Source organism: Crassostrea angulata, chromosome 8 (genome assembly GCF_025612915.1).
Source record: "Crassostrea angulata isolate pt1a10 chromosome 8, ASM2561291v2, whole genome shotgun sequence".
Classification (NCBI taxonomy): Eukaryota; Metazoa; Mollusca; class Bivalvia; order Ostreida; family Ostreidae; genus Magallana; species Magallana angulata.
Genome location: NC_069118.1, coordinates 39,975,023 through 39,992,448, shown reverse-complemented (window position 1 = coordinate 39,992,448; position 17,426 = coordinate 39,975,023). Strand labels below are relative to the sequence as shown.

At 36.3% G+C, this 17,426-nt stretch overlaps 1 protein-coding gene across 4 annotated transcripts; it reads right to left on the bottom strand.

Annotated features, from left to right (window-relative positions):
- Positions 1–90: 90 nt before the first annotated feature.
- Positions 91–17,426, bottom strand: LOC128159176 (host cell factor 1-like). Of its 4 annotated transcripts, none has more exons than XM_052822237.1 (23): positions 17,251–17,426; positions 15,981–16,202; positions 15,764–15,851; positions 15,408–15,616; positions 14,976–15,167; positions 14,407–14,552; positions 13,566–13,599; positions 12,062–12,295; positions 11,456–11,527; positions 9,621–9,724; positions 9,261–9,432; positions 9,109–9,159; positions 7,896–8,104; positions 7,276–7,425; positions 6,494–6,752; positions 6,137–6,244; positions 4,528–5,880; positions 4,287–4,396; positions 3,491–3,643; positions 2,876–3,076; positions 2,132–2,432; positions 1,675–1,732; positions 91–1,241 (listed from the first exon to the last, which is right to left on the bottom strand). In XM_052822237.1, the coding sequence occupies exons 1-23, from the start codon at positions 17,408–17,410 to the stop codon at positions 1,175–1,177; spliced, it is 4,653 nt and encodes a 1,550-aa protein (XP_052678197.1). In that variant the 5' UTR covers positions 17,411–17,426; the 3' UTR covers positions 91–1,174. The 4 variants fall into 4 exon arrangements, with proteins under 4 accessions (XP_052678197.1, XP_052678198.1, XP_052678199.1 ...); XM_052822238.1 differs by having other exon boundaries at positions 2,888–3,076; XM_052822239.1 differs by lacking the exon at positions 9,109–9,159.

The following is a 17,426-nucleotide window of genomic DNA, read 5'->3' as shown; positions in this document are numbered from 1 at the left end:
CCCGTGGGTTCAATGGCGTAACGTACATTCATTATTCTAGATTTAGACTTCAGCTCTATTGTCAGAGCAAGGAAAAACACAACACGAATGCATATTTTTAATTTTGACTTTAATTAATTGTAAAATATACAGTTTATGTACAAAATAGTTTGACAGATCTATGACATTCTGACTTGGTAGCACACTGACTGCACTGGGAGAAAAATATGGTCGTGATTCCGATACAGTCCACCAATCAGTGAACAGTATTACAGTTCTCATAAAAAACATGGGAGAGTATTTCACAGAGTTCTATTAGTTCTGAAGAACTTTTTTCTTTGTTTATATAGAAAAAATTGTTTTTAAGTTGCAGAGATTAGGAAAATCTATTTTAAATTTTAAAACAATAATGTTGTAAATGTATGTAAACATAACTCATGAGTAAGTCAACCAACTGTAATCCACAGATTCTCTCCTTCCTCTACACTTAACACATGTACTTCTAAAACAATTCAATTGATTACTAGAATTAAAAGCCATCAACACTTTTTTTTCTCATAACAAAAAAAAAATAAACAAAGAATTGCACTTTAACAACAACCGTCTCTCTGGTAGGAATACAAGCATTAGATCCTCACCAAAACATTAACTCCTCTGCAATTCTTAATAATTTATACAGTGTACATTTACATGTACTTGTAAAAATTTCAACATATGTAAACCTATTTTTTACCTAGTTTAAAAGCCACAGTTTTAGTTCAAAGTGAAAAAAAGACCATAGACAGAAATCAATTTCAAAAAACAAATTGAAACATGAATTGAGTTTTTAGATAATATCCTAGGCTTAAAAAAAGAAAAAAGCCTTCATGATATAAGCGGTCACATTTTACAACAGGAATGATATTCGTCAATATTGAGTGCGATTATATCAGCTAATACACAATGATGAAAATGATGATAATGATGATGAAAATTGATGACAGAAATGCCCTATGTACAATGAATTCAGCTGCTAATCAAGATTGGTAACAACAGAAATAAAATTTCACTCAAGAACTTTAACATGATGATAACATTGCTGTAAAAAATGAGAATATCCTCATTAGGTTCAGAGATGATGATCAAGAACATTCAGTTTTTCTAGTCCTGTACATAACTGCACTATCACCAACAAGTTGCGTTCCTTTTCTGTTGTTTATGGTTTTTCATTTTCATCATCGGTTTTTAGTTTCTTTGCCTGGACAGCTCCAACTACTTGAGGTCTACAGGAAAGAAATCACAACATCAATCATCATTTCTTTTTCTAATTTTTATCTAAACTAATTGGGACACAAGTTATACCACATTTCACATATAGTCATGTAAATTGAGTATCTTTTTCAAAATTTTAATTATTTAGATTTAATTCTAATATGTGAAATTCTCAGATCACAAACACCGTAAAGTATTTTGCTATTACCATAGTTTAATTAATTAGGACTTCTTCTATGCATACAAGTTTTGGCAATATCTTATTCTGATTATTACAAATTAATCTGTAATCTTTCCAATCATCTCTGATTTAAACTGGAAAAGCTTAACCAATTTAATAAAATATAAAACAGAATTTATCACAAATCTTAATTTGAGTTTGAAGTAATTGCTTGATTTTAAATCCTCTCCTGTTTGTAAGATGGATATAAAACAACTCCTTACCCATCTCCTCCTACAGTTCTCTTCACTGCCACCTTCTGAGCAGCTGGACTCTGGGCATCTTGGCAAAAATTCAAAATCATATTAAACTTATATCTAAATAAGGAAAATGTTCATTTATATCATAAAATGCTTCAAAGTAACAATTTTGACTATATGTAGTTTTATCTATATTTATGGGCATCAGCTGTCGTGGATTTGATGAAAATCATAGTTTCATGGATGCATAACTTCCTTAAATCTGATTTTTCAATATAATATGTTATCAGAATTTGCATTTCAAATAACTTTTAATTTCATGGATCAACTGAACAAAGAAATCCACGAAAATTGAATTCAAAGAATATTGATGAAACCACAGCATTAGCCCAATTATTTCATTAAAGTGAGACCGAGACCAAAACTGAGATTATTTTTTGGCCACAGTAAACCAGTACTTAATATATTTTACTTAACATACCTTGAAGCCACCTGACTTGTGTGGCGGGACCGTATCCCTTCTCATTGCGGGCAGCAATCCTAAAGATAATGGCTGGTTTGGTGGTGTAGTCAATGTGGGCAGAGGCCAGACTGGCAGCTGTCACCGTACACGTGGGGGCGGGGCCACAGTATACCCTCACAAATGCCAGCTGGGCTGGAGCCCCAGGCTTCTGGTCCACGTGGGCAGCCGCATTACGGACCGCCAAATAAACGGAGTATTCGGTGATCTTTCCCGCCGTGTTCTGAGGAGGTTCCCAAGAAAGATGGGCACCTTCCGTACTCTGTAAAAGTCACTCATGTGAATCTTAGAGGCAAAAAGATGTCATCTAACCCAATGTGAAAATTGACACATTAGATTTGCTCTTTTAATGCAATAGACATTATCTAGATCATGTGATTGATTTTGCCAATATTAAAGAAACATGAAATTACAAAATTAAATTTTGTGTAGGTGTAAATTACTGGTGCAGGAAAAAACCCAGAAAACCCCTCCCCCTTAAAAAAACCCATACACCCTCCAAACCCACATTGCTGTATCAATTTATTTCATGCCTTTACAATATCAAATGCCATGCATAGCTTAGCAAATCTGAATAATGTCTACAGAACAAAAAAAGAGAAAATCACTGTTAAAACCATAAAATCACAGAGAAAAGACAGATGAAAGTAGCAGGAAGCAGATGATAGACAGATGGTAGAAGCAAATACCGCTGGCGATGCTAACCTTTCCTCCTACCTTGCTGATCTTGATGGCGGAGGGGGCGCCGGGGTAACCGGGGAGACAGGTTTTGAAGGCCGAGATCTCGCTGAAGGCACCTCGCCCACAGGCATTGATGCCAGCTACTCGGAACTTGTAGGCTGTGCCCGGGAGCAACTCCTGTTTCTTTAAAACATTCACATCCCCAACGTTGACCACATCAATGTCCTATGTCAGAAAGGAATACATATATATCAAATTACATTCTGAGTCTTATCAACATCTTCAACATTTACCACATCTACATCTACATGGATGTCAGAGAGTGTTTACAATAATCTCCGTCTTTCATTCAAATCTGATTTAATTCAAGTTGTTCTTTCCCCAGAATTTTGTTTGTGGTTAACATTTATGACAGGATCAAATTTTCTTTAAAGTTTAGCCAAGAAATTTCTAATTTGAGAAATAAAATGTTCTTTAAAAATTTCTTTTATTTTAATGTTAAGAATGGAACAATTTTTATTAACTTTCATTGATGATTTACAAATCACTTATTAACTTGAGGTTTAAAATCTTGATTTTCAAATTTAAACATGCCTAAAACATTTCACAAAAGATGAAGATAAAAAAAATTCAAATTACATTTCCATTGCCGCCGGCCTGGAGAGCATCTGTGGAGAGATAGAAGTGTGACACCACACAGGAGGTGCCCTTAATGATCCCCACATCATACCACTGATTGCCCTCCTTTTTGATGGGTGTGGTCGGAGTCTTTGGCACAGTGTCTGCCTTGTCCTGGAAGATTAACATAAAGAAGTGTTTTGACTTTTCATTTTCCATTTAAAAAAGTTACCCCAAGGATATATGTTATCTGCTTTTTTTGGAAGTGTCTGATGCTTATATTTTCTAACCTCTACACAAAATATGCTTAAAAAGTACAAGGAGTTTATTTCAAGAATACATATCTCTTTTATATTTACATTTTCCAGTTCCTTTGTCTATGATAACACTACAAATCAATTTTATTATGTATAGCCCAATGCATCAATAGCTACTTTAATATCTAATCGTACAGTTGCTGAAAATTATATATTAAGTACTAAGGACTCATTCTTTGAATATGATGAGGTGATCAATTACGATGGGGGGGTGATCAAATCTATCACTGGGCTCCAAGGGCTTTATTGGATTTGACCACCCACGACTGTATTTTATCACCTCTTAATACTCAAAGAATGGTTCCTTAGAACTTGATAAAAACAAGTTTACATGCTGGAACAAAGGAAGAACATCAAGTACCAAAACTGTCAATTAACAGTCTCAAATCCTGTGATTCATTTGTTTGCATATACAAATATAATGCAAGAGCAAACCAAGAAACAGCTGTTATTATTCATGGCTATTATTTGCTTGATTTGAAGCCAGAAAATCTAGTTACCTGGACCTCCTGTTTGATTCCGTTGGCTGCCACAAGACCGGGCTCCTGTTTAATGGTGGCTTGAGCAGAACCCGAGGAAATAGCTGCTGAAGCCAGGGTGGCTAGGGGATCTGCAAAAATATCAATGAAGTGCTCAAATTAATAAATTCATAAATGTTCTGAGTCTTCTGACATTGATTTTGTGCATAGAGATAAAAATACAAATGAAAAAAAAAATAAAAATCTGTAACATTGTTCTTACCAGAGTCTGCTACAGATGTGTCAACAGACTGGGGAGGGGTGGCTACCACTGGGGGTCCCACACTTAACACCCCTCCCTGGAGGGTAGCCACTGGGGTGGGGCCAATGTCCATGGGTTCCTCTTGCTTAGGTACAATGGGTGCCACTTCCCCAGGTGCTGCTGTAGAGGAGGAGTCAGGAGCAGACAACTCTGGCGTAACTCCTGCCTCCTGTGGTGTCGCCACCGGTGCTTCCTGTGGAGCTGGAGCTGCTTCCGTCGGGGCCGCCTCCATCTCCTCTGGTTCCTGTTTTGGCTCGGCTTCCTGCATAAGGATTGCAGGAACTTGTTCCGATACGGACACTGCAGCATTTGTGTCCAGTGGAACAGAGGGTGCTACTGTGGTTGTAGAAGAAGCAGCAGCATTAGCTTCAGAAGAGGTCTGGTTCTCATCTCCAGGACAATTGTGACCATCAGTACAAACATTTGATGGCTGAGGGTTTTCATCTCCAGGGCAATTGTGTCCATCTGTGCAGACATTGGATTGTTGTGGATTTTCATCTCCCGGGCAATTATGCCCATCAGTGCAAACTGAAGGCTTTGGGTTTTCATCGCCAGGACAGTTATGCCCATCTGTGCAGACACCAGAAGGCTGTGGATTTTCATCACCTGGGCAGTTGTGCCCGTCAGTGCAGACATTTTGGGACTGAGCATTCTCATCTCCTGGACAGTTGTGTCCATCTGTGCACTGCCCTTTAGCTGTGGGAGGAACTCCATCAACTTCATCCCCCGGGCAGTTATGCCCATCTGTACACACATTTGATGGCTGTGGGTTTTCATCTCCTGGGCAATTGTGCCCATCGGTGCAAACATTTGATTGTGCTGGATTTTCATCCCCTGGGCAGTTATGCCCATCTGTGCAGACAGCAGGCTGAGGATTTTCATCTCCCGGGCAATTGTGCCCATCTGTACAAACATTACTGGCCAGAGGGACCTCATCCCCTGGGCAGTTGTGCCCGTCTGTGCAAACTGCTGGTTGTGGAGTCTCATCCCCAGGGCAATTATGCCCGTCCGTGCACGGTTGTGTCACCGCAGGAGTGACTTGCACGACAGGCTGGGATTGCACAGTAGCAGCCGCGGCTGGAGTGATTGTGATCTGGACTGGTTTTCCACTAGCCGTGGCCTGGATGGGTGTGGCTGAGACCGTTTGAGTGGTTAGAGTGACAGGTGTCTGTGAGATGGAGGGCTGGGTGATGAGGGAGATCGTGGGGGCGGACTGGGTCACTGATGACCCCGCTGTGGTGTTAATCAGGAGGGAGGTTGCTGATCCAGCCAGACTAGTGGGTGTGGCCTGAATCGTCTTCACAATCGTTCCTCCTGGGAAAACCAAAAATGTAGGTCATGTTTTTCAGAACCAACAAAATGAATTCTAAACATTTTTTTTTTTTCATTGTAGGTACACAAAGTGGTTTCAAATGTCAAATCTTCAAATCTTTCTTCATGTTATCAATTAAAAAAAAATTATCAAATATTTTTTTCAAACATTTCTAATAAGATATGTCATATGTAGATACTCTTCAAATCAATAATCGTAGAGCTTTGACAATCAGAAATGACTAAAGTCTTCACTGACCTTGCTGCACTACTGGTTTGCCGACATGTGAGGCGGTGACAATCTGGTGGCCCGCTAGTGACACCCCGGAGGTTGTCTGTAGAGTAGTCACCTGTATGGGCTTCCCACCTGTACAGGTAAAACGAGCACTCATGTATTACATGTATAAATATGTATGAATATTGGTCTAATAAAACCATTCATACATAATTCAAATTCTAAACAAAAGGAATCAGTTTCAATAGATAACATAACATATAACAGTTTTTCTCCTAAACAAATGATTATATGGCTGCACTTAATTTCTGAAACCCTACAAGACATTTGGGCAGATTTTTCCCTACAAAAATGGAGGCCTGCATGAACAATGAGCCCCACCTGATGTGATGGTGTGTGCCCCTCCCACGCTGCTCTGGGGACTGACCACAATGAACTGGGTGTTCCCTTGCCCTGCTATTTTGGGGACTGAGGTGATGATTTTGTGGGGGGTGCCCGTCAGTCCGCCGGTGCTGCCTTTGGGTGCTGCTATGACGATGGTTTTGGCGCCCCCTGGGGTGGTAGCAGTGCTGGTTCCAGCCTTGGCCATTGATAACATGGACGATGGAATAGTTTTGATGATGGTTTTTGTTGTAGAAGACTGAAAAAAAAACCATTTTTCATGAAGAATATTATTTCTTTTTCATTTGTACTTGAAACGTGACCTAATTTCTTGAATGATACTGGACTGCAAAGATCAAATAGAAGGGCATTTCTATTTTGCTTAATTCAAAATTTAAAAGGTTTTGATGATATTTTTTTGGTGTAGAAGCATGTAAAAAAAAACATGTCCATGAAGAATATTATTACATTTGTACCGGTACTTGAAAAGTTATCCAATTTTTTAAATGATACTGGTTCATAAAGATCACAGAGAAAGACATTTCTATTTCGCTAAATTCAAAAATGAAAAGAAATTAATGAGAGAATTCAAGAGTAAGACGGTCCTCTGTTCGTCAAAGGCGTTTGTGATAATTTAATAAATAAATCAAATAGCTGAAGCCTTTCAAACTTCTGTTTATATTATCTTGCAACTCATCTCTAGAATTGCCAAATGTTCTCTGTGTGTAGAAAACTTCATACAGGGTAAAGAACTTAACGAACTTAAAGAAATTAACCCATACCTGTGGTTGTACACTGCTGATTCCTAGGATGGTGGAGGGGGTCTGTCCCGGCTGACTCGTGGTGATGATGGCGGTGGGCTTGCCGGTACCACCGGACTGAGTGGTGACAAGCTTCACAATGGTTGCTCCTTGTGGCAGAGGACCTTTTGTCTACAACACAAAATTTACTATTTTAACAATTGAACATTTAACTTGTTAACTTTTAGGACTTAAAACACAACTACCAAAAGATATGCACCAATTTTCCTATTCTTCACCTCTAAGGACTTTGAAAATAATTTACTCAATTCTCTTAACATCTTAATCAGAATTTGTTTCAAATGTAAATTTTTTAGGAATTTTTAAAAATTACAACAAGAAAACCAACACGACTTTGCTATATTCAGCAATTCTTTTTGTGTGTGTATGTTCTAAGCAAGTTTAACTGTAACACATAGCTTTCTGTAGTTCTGGAAAAACTATACTTATGATACACTAAAACAGTTGTTATTGACCAACTAGTACAACTGTTATTGACCAATGGTGCCAGAAAACTGACAGACAAATGTCAGACAAATGACAGTGGTGTAAGAGAATTGACAGTGGTGCCAGATAACTAATAGAGGTGCCAGATTACTTACAGTGGCCACCTGCATGCCCTGGTTGGTTTTGACCAGCGTCACAATCTGTGGCTGACCGGTGGAGGAGGAGCCCCCAGTACTGGCCTTGTGGACTGTGATGATCTGCTTGCCGCCGATGGTCTGCTGAATGGCCCCAGGGGTGGGCTTTAGAATGGTGGCCCCAGGGGTCGCCACTCGCACTGTGGTAGTCGAGGGGTTAGCAGTGGTACCTACAAGAACAAGGGTTTTCATAATCAAGACACAGTAATCTATAATTGAATATGAGACATTCTGAAAATTCTTTTTGGGAGTGAGGATACAAGTATGATATATTAGTTAATCAGCTGAGCTGTTAACTAACTGCTGAACAGCATAGTTTATGTGAATAAATTCCAACAACTGGTCTTTTAGAAAAGACTATTAAGAGGAGGGGATATCTAACATTACAATTCTTGGCTTCGAATTATTTAAACAAATCATCTGCAAAATAGTTTATCACATTTTTTCCAGGTTTGGCTCTCAACTTAAATAAATTCATCAAAGGGAAAAAATTATTCTACTGAAAACTGGGTTTTCTTGTGCTCTTTCTCTAAATTTGAAGAATTTTTGCTTTTTTATTCCAATCTAGGTTGACTTAAAACCATTTAAATAATTCTCAATAAATATCACTGGATCTCATGTATCAAACCACTATTAAAAAGGAAAAAGCACTTGATAGAATTGATGAAACTTTTCGTACATGTTATTGACATTTTGAAGAATAGTAGCCTTACTACTATAAAATGAAAGATGAAAAAGTTTCATAAGAACATTTCACTTTATTCTATTTAAAAGTGGTATGGGCCACCTCCATATTGAAATAAACAAAAAAATCAAGTATGATGCTATAATCTTTTTCTCTCCCAATAATTTGTTACCTAACAGCATAGTACAATGGGTTAGAGTGTTAACTACGAATCTGTAAATCTTGAGATTGGATACCGCTTTTATAATTTTTAGCTTTCCAAAAAATTTTAAAACCTATTTTGGGGGCAAATATTGTAAAATTTGAAAATTCTAAACAAGTGAAATATTTTTATTTTACCATGCTTTTATATACATTATTTTTAACAGATGTTCCATACCACCTTAAAGTAAGTCCTAAACAATTCTACAAAATATAGTTTTTTTTTAAAATTGGGCAGAGGTAAAAAATATTTCAAACAATATTTGGAAGAAAAATCAAATTAATCACTTTTGGTCAATGGGTCCGTTATTCGGTCCCAATTCAGGCGGATCGCCTGCCCTGGAAAACAACAATCAAAACCGTCAGACCAAAGATAATCAAACAAACTAATATCAGTATATTCAATACACAGGACCACATGTGTATGTGTGTTGACTTACTTTTGACTACTTGGTTACCGATGGGTGTGACCTTGACCCCTGTAGGGGTCACTATGGTAGGGGTCACCACCTTGATGGCGGAGGTGGATGGGGTGGTGGTGGTGCCTGTGATTTTCTGTGTGGCAGCAGCTGCGGCGGCCAGGGCCTGGATTCCTGACATTTGATTTCCACTCTGACATTAAAAAAAAAATTTCATTGAACATAGAGTTTTTTACAATCCTATAAGGAAAGATTCTTGAAAACATAATTTCACAATGTTGTAAAAATAACCATAATTAAATGGAGATTAACATTAGTAATATTATAAGTAATGATTTCTAATATGAATTTAAGCACTATATCGACAGAGATAGTTCATACCATGGGTCGCTGCTGGGGCAGGGTGACAACCTGTGGGGAGGCGACTCGGATCGTCCCGGGGTTGACCGTGATGGGGGTCTTCTGTCTGGCTGTCACTGCAGTCACTGAAAGCACATCAAAATCATTGTGAATATCCACTCTATTCAAACACATACATTCTTCCTAAAAAGTTCAAAACCCTACAAATGTCAGTTTTATTCTGTCAAAGTCTTCAACAAAAAGCCGGACAAAATTATTTTGTTTAGTTTACACATTGTAATTTATCTTCCTCTATATTGGTGTCCGATGGCCATGTTTATATTTGTTGTATTCCATCACGAATTCTTCCGAAATATTGTAAACTTCTGCCTAATCTCTGTATACAACAGTATATATATTATCTAAGTGGTATTACAAAACAATTTTAATAAATCTTTCCACTAGTACAGGTATCAATATCTATAATATAATTCAATGCTTCTCTTTATTGAAGTAACACATATATATTTAAGTGATTTTTGATCGATCTGCAACAAGAGCTTGATCTGACAAGCTCTATGTGTCTACAAACTGCAATAAACAGTTCACACTAAAATTTGAAATAAACCAATAAGCATCTTTACAAATACAAACAAAATTTAATTCATAATAAAAATTAATATATTTTTTTAAATACCAAACAAAAGCATTTTTATACTCTTTTATCTAAAACATGTGCATGTACAGTTATAAAAAGAACAAAAACAATGCAACAAACGGTCAAACATTCAAAACATGTAACATTAAATATCAGTCACAGCTGGGGGTAACACAAAAAGCATTGAGTTAGTGCCTATGTCCTGGTACTTTGCTAGGACTCTCTGAGTATATAATAATACTTGTGATATTCCAACACCCATGAGCATGTACACCAAGTAATACATTCAGTCCCTTGTGGCTTTATGGTAGCATACATTACAACATTTCTTTCTCTGAATGTAAAGCATTGTTTAGTCAACTCCTTACATTTTTTTCATATTAAGTCTAGATCAATCTTTATTCAAATAATGTCACTTTGGATCTGTTGTCGGTATTCAATGTGTTTGGTGACATTAAAAAAAATTGAAGTTCTACATACGGGTAATCTTCTACTTGAGATTCCTAAAACTTGAATTATATTTGTTTATTTCTTTATTGCAGGAAAAACGTATGCTTAGTATTAACAAGTCTAATTTTACCCAAGCCACTACATGATTATTTCTAATGCCTGCACTGATGAATACAAAGAATACTTAAATTAAAATCAATAATTGACGATAGGGAAAGAAGGTTAATTTATTTTAGATTTTACACACTGTAATTATAGGAATTTTATAACTACCAGTATCTATTGTCTCATTAAATTTTACACTGTCATAATCTAAACAAATTTTCCGGCCTTGTAATTGCATATTCTTGCATTTCAGAAAAATCCTGATACACAATATGGATTCAAATTTCCCTTTTAAAATTACCCCCCATTTCTATCTCAGAAATGTCAATGATAAAAGCGCTACAACTAACAAAATACATATATATCTTAACTTCAATTAAACTGTGCACAACATGCAAAGCTTTATCTATATACATAACATTCATCTCGCCATAGAGGGTGAGCAAAAATAAATAATAAAAAACAAAACAAAACAAAAAAAATTTAAATTTTCGAAATTACGAAATCATTAAATAGTTGACCACTTTTGCCATGCTAGTTTGAATGCGTACTGGTGAAATACGCTACTACATGTACGCAATCTCTACTTTCAACATATATTTCCTGTTACTGGGGACCAGCTAAAATGATTACAATCACATGCAGAGAGTATGTAGAAGTCTACCTCGAATTGTTTGTGGCGAAGTCATGGTAGCGGAGCCTAGGGCCCCAGAATTAGTTCGAATCTGGGTAACTCCTAAAAACAGGTACAAAAAACATACTATGTTTACTCTCAAGATGGGGGAGTGTGGGGTTTATTTTAGTGAATTGAAAAGTAAACACTCATCAAAAGTTTTTAAAAGTTCATTACAATTATTTTTTTTTCTTACTTTTGAATTTCCTTAGGTTATTACACAAATTTCCAGTGATAATTTATACATAAATTCTTAGTATTTTATTCTTTCCTTACGTTTCATTTCTATGAAGATAAAACGTACATAGATGAGCAGTTATTATTCCATATCAAAAATAGTATACCTAATATATGTTCAAATTTTCTATGAATGTCAACGTCAACATGATTAATCAAACAAGTTTTCAAAACTTCTTATTCCTATTGCTATGAAAAAGCATGTGTATTTCAATCCAAATCCATGATGAATAAAAATGATTTTACCGAATGACATGTATAAAGTATAAAAGATATAATTGTTAACAGAAAGTAGATGTAGTTCAAGGAATTTCTTTAAGGTTGTGAAATAAAGACAGACACAAGGTAACCTCCTCTTACCTGCAGTGGGCGTTCTGACCACCGTCGGCTGTGGGGTGCTGGGAGTGGACACCGCCTTCATCAAGGGGTTCCCCTGGGGGACCGCCGTGGGAGTGAGGGCCTGGGAGGGGGGCAGGTCGTACTTCTGAAGCTGTAGGAGGTATGCGTCCGCTGTGGGCACTGCCCCCCAGCAGACCTCTAGAGTGTTAGTGCTGGCCCGTACCAACTGTACACGGGAGGGTGCAGGGGGCTTCTCTGAATAAAAGAAATATAAAAGAACTAGAGAGAATCTGGCTCCAGGATCATGAAACTGTCTTAAATCTTAAGTCAGACTTCAGTCAATAAATTTGCACTTAAATTTTAAGATTGTTCAAAAAGTGGATCACAAAAAAAAAGAACTTAGAGTTAAGTCTGAAATACTGTCTTAAATCTTCAGACTGCTATTAGGCAGACTAAAGTATAAAGATTGTTACTAAGTAAGTTCAAAATGGCGGCACTCGTTGGATTTTTAAGAAGAAATGATCCGCAAAGAAGGTGGCTCTCTCGTCCTCAGGTTTTCTATTTATAGTCTAGGTTTTTCCCTGTGTGGACTTGCCATTGAAGTTATTTCCCTTTGTTACAGTGAAAGTATGTAAACACGTCTGTACAATGACTGACATGTTATCCAGTAAGAAACTATACTTATATTTGTTTGAAGCATCTTTAAAATATAATTTTTTTAACTTTGTGATATATGATAATGTTTACGATGCGGACCGATAGGAATCTCTAAACAAAGAAGAGTTCCATTTTTAACAAATTCAGTCGTAAAATTGCGTGAGTTACTATGACGTCTAAGCTAAGACAAATCTTAGTTTTTTCTTAGATTGTTTTGTGATCCACTTAATTAAGCAATCTTAACTAAGGTACCAAAATTCTGAAAATTGTACATACAGAATATTATGTAACCAAGGCTGTGTTCAAGATTGTAGCAGTTATCGGGTACCTTGCTCTACACACTGTAAATTCCTTATATTACGAGAGTACTTAATTCCACGATCCCTCTGATATGAGTCACATTGCGAGAATATAAAATCGCAAAGGCAGAACTTTTATCCTCATTTCTTATAGTTTTCAACTCTCGGAAAATAATTGCGAGATTTTAAAATCCGCAAAAGTTGCTTCTCGCCATTTTAATTCCTCACATTAATAATTAGGTATCTAGTAGCAGCTATGATCTTGAACAATATGCTAGCTTGGCAATAACAGCATTGATTCATTCAGCGTGTTCAACAAGACCTTGATTTCTAACTTAGCAGCTAGAATAGCAGCTATAAACTTGAATGCAACCCATAAGAGGTGACAGAAGAGGATTCTTCAATGAAGAGTCATCATTATTACATTGCTTTAGATTTCATGGTTACATGTAGCAAAATAAACTATTGAGATTAATTCTTAAACAGCCTCTCTACATTGATATTTCACTAAGATTCAATTAAAAAATTATCGAAAGCCTAGAATAAAACTTGTTGTAGTCTACACTTACCAGTTTCCAGAAACCACAAATCCTTGAAGCACACCTACAAAACAGAATCAAAAATCTTTGAATCTACAGGGAGGAATTAATTAAATAGCAATGTCCTTTTTTTCATTTCGAGATTAAAAATCAAAGATCCTTACTATAAAAATACATTACCTAGACAACAACTGCCATTTTTTTTTTTACAATAAACATGCATTAATTTGAGGTTTCAAATAATTCTGTGGACGGATAAGAAAAAGACCATCGATTGTTTTTTCTTTTCCTTTTTACATTTTTTTTTTTGGCAGAAACTAAATAGAATAATACAGATCTTACATCACATTTCTACACTGAACAGCTCTCAAAACAGCTTTTAAAGAAGTACTATTTTATTCTTAATGTTTCTTTCTTATAAGGATCAGATTCTATCTATAGACTTTGCATTGCCTATAGACTTTGCATTGCATTTACACAGAGACCAAATAAACTTATAAAGCAAAAAAAGATATGTGCCTCACAAAAATTTCACATAGGAAATGATTTTGTATAGTCCACCACAAAAGTTTTTTCAGCTGAAATCAGGGAATGTGTATATTAAAATGTAAATTTTACATGGAAATCAAGAGAATGCTCCATTAAGTGGGACAGATGACCATGTTTTTTTTTTTTTATCTCTTTAAGAAGAAGAGCTCTGTGTAAAAATGTTAGAAATGTTCAAATCTTCAGCCAAGCATTTCTGGATTAGTTTATGGCAATTTAAAATCATATCTTAAAATTTTAAGGTAGATCTGATGCGAAATTTGTTGAGCCTTCAGTCTCCTTCTAAGTTTGAGGCATCATTGGCCGTGTACAACATGTAAAGTACCTGGTTGTTCCACGCCTTCCTGTATCCATCCCTCCCACTCCAGATGTACAACCGAGTGTGAATGGACACGCAACAGTGACCGGCCCGAGCTCGGGGGAGGGAGTCCTCAAACACTTCCATGGCCAGGGGCTCCCACGTCATTGTTTCTTCAAATACATTCATCATTCAGTTAATAATTAAAAATTAACATTTATTTTCATAGGCCATACGTTTTGAGATATCACAAGGGAAATTCAGGTATTTTATTTTTTATTGCAAGATTTGAGAAGGGGAATAACTTACATAAATTTTTAAGTGGTTGGGAGAAGCTAAACCAGTCATTTTTTGTAACCTTAACCAAGTATTTTACTTTTTCATTTAAAATAAAAAAACAACTCTTCATTTAGAAGAAAAATTAAAAATAAAAGTTAAAAGAATTATGTTTTAAAAAATTCATACCAAATACATGCTTAAACAAAATTCAAAACATTCAAACTAAAGATTTACTGCATGTGTTACTACAGACTTTCACAAAAACTTTGCCTTAGAGGGTTAAATATGAAATTATCAAATAAAGATTAAGTGCTCACCTATGTTCAGTGAAGCCAGTGAGTTTGTGCATTTCCACTCTTTCTCGTGAGTGGCAACTTTAACATCATCCATGACCAGGGGCACCCAGCCTCCAAACACATACATCCGGTGGCCGATGACATTAGCCGAGTGGAGACTTCTGGGTAATGGGGGAATACCCTGGACAACTGGCTTGATCCATGTGTATGTGTCTATAGAATGTAAATTGATACAAGTGAGAAATAGGTTTATCTTCATGTCATAAATAACTTTCTTCTAACACTGACCTTTCATTTTTTATTTAGTTCCACAAAAATCATTTTACTTTAAAATATCAAAGTATTTATTCTGAATCTTGACAGCATTTCCTTTTCTTGAATATGTAACTCTTATACTGAAAGCCAGCTACTAGATTGTTTTCTTATTTTTGTGAACAAGAAACAAAGCCTGACCTATATCTAGTTGCCACAGGTCGCCAAGACGACAGCCACTCATTCCTCCGTAGATTATGAGGCGGGGCCTTCTTCCATCCTTTTCTGCATAGCCCACACATGTGTGCGACTCCCGAGGGGGAGGGGGTTGTCCGATGGTCGGAGGGAACTCCCAGGCCAGTGTGTTTGAATGAGGCTTCAGCTCCAGTACATATAGGTCATTTAGATATCTATAAATAAATTATCAGGCATTAGAGTACATGCAAGTCTATAGTAGCTGTTTTGTTTTTGAAATTTTAAAGTTATCTTTTAACAATTAATGAAAAAGAAAGTTCCTACTAGAAAGTTAAGAAAAATTAACCATTTCAGTTTTTTACCTTGGTATGTTATTTTTTGGATCTTCGCTGTCATTAGCCAGGCCTCCAAACAAGTATGCTTTGTTTCCAAGCAAAGTAAAACTGTGACCTACAGAGACCATGACAAAAAGTATTCAATGCATGTATCCAAACACATTATTTTGGGGGGAAAAAATAGCAGCACATAATGATTTGAAAAATTCAAACATTTAAATTTTCACATTTTATTATTTCTTACCCAGTCTAGGGCAAGGGGGTGGTCCATTTTTACAGGATTTAGGTTTTAGTCTCTTCCATTCCCATCGGCTTGCCTGTAGTTCATACAACTCGTTGGAATATTTGCCATACTCCACCATCCCACCGAACACCAAGATGCGAGTTCCATCGCAGATGAAGCCATAGGCTGCACACCCTGGGGGAATGTCCCCACGAACTGCTGGCACAAACCACTGGTTGGTGGCTGAAACAGACAGGTACAATAATGAAGACATTTATCGAAAGAATAAAGACAAAATGACGTGTATGAGATATTATAGTTTTTTTTCTACAGCAATGACTTTTAGTACACTGACAAATTTCAAGTCAGATACTAGACGATATCTTCATCGGATTAAAATTAACCTAATTTTTTTGCATATTATAACTATTGAGTGCTAATCTGTTAAAGATTTAAGATTTTTCTATAATTTGATTTTTTCAAAATGTTAATCAATAATTCTTAAAGCTTAATAAAACAGACCACATGAATCATCACTGGTAAGATTGTTTGAGCATATGAAACTAAAAAATATCTTAATTTTTTTTTGAGATTGAGTAAGAGTTGCTTATTTATAACTTTTTAAGATGTTTTTAGTGTATCACACACGCCTCTAGATCCGTGCCCGAAATACCAGGAATATTGGTCATTAAAATCAATCTGATTGGATAAAAATAATTAGAATTTAAACAAAAATGATTTCGAACCGGCAAATCAAATCAACAATAATGTAAGCCATGTTCAACATTGAAACCATCCATATTTCCATTCTCCATTTTAGAGAATAATTTAGCCTCGTTTTCGATTTTGGCCGCCGCGATGATCGCCATTTTGTTTGTTTGTAGACACTACCAGTAACGCAAACTGCAAACTTTGTAAATTACTCAAAATTTTAGAAGTCTTCTATTACAAACATACAGTTTTGTCAGCAAGAACATCGATCTAAAAACTGTTACAAAAATCAGGGCGAACTGCACGAATAAACATTAAAAATAATACCGTGGGTTAATATAGGGCGGCGCCATTTTGAATTTTCGGACGAAATAGTGAATTTTATATTCAAGTCAAAAACATCAAACTTTAAATGATAACAACAAGTTTTTCTCGTTTAATTGTGATGGACATTGATTTGCAAATCATACTCAGTCAACAATTAATGTAGTTTTTCATGATCAAGTTGATGCTAAAGTTTGACATTTAAACAAGATGGCGACTCTCTTATGCTCTAATCTTCCGATATCAACAAACTGACCTGTGTTGTAAACATGAAGTTCATCAACGATTCCTTCGTTCCCACCACCAAAAACGACCATCAAATCTTTGATAGCAACTGCTCTGTGACCATGTCTTGGCCGCGGACATGGTCCTGTAGTATTGGTAACCCGCTTCCACTTCAGAATGGGAGCCGCCATTTTTCAATACTACCCA

Bases quoted from the DNA above. Each gene is read 5' to 3' on its own strand.
- LOC128159176 (XM_052822237.1), bottom strand. From the start codon at position 17,410: ATGGCGGCTCCCATTCTGAAGTGGAAGCGGGTTACCAATACTACAGGA. The intron at 4,397-4,527 runs GTAAGAACAATG...ATATTTTTGCAG, and splicing joins CACATCTGTAGCAGACTCTG to ATCCCCTAGCCACCCTGGCT. The intron at 1,733-2,131 runs GTATGTTAAGTA...ATTTTTGCCAAG, and splicing joins ACAAGTCAGGTGGCTTCAAG to ATGCCCAGAGTCCAGCTGCT.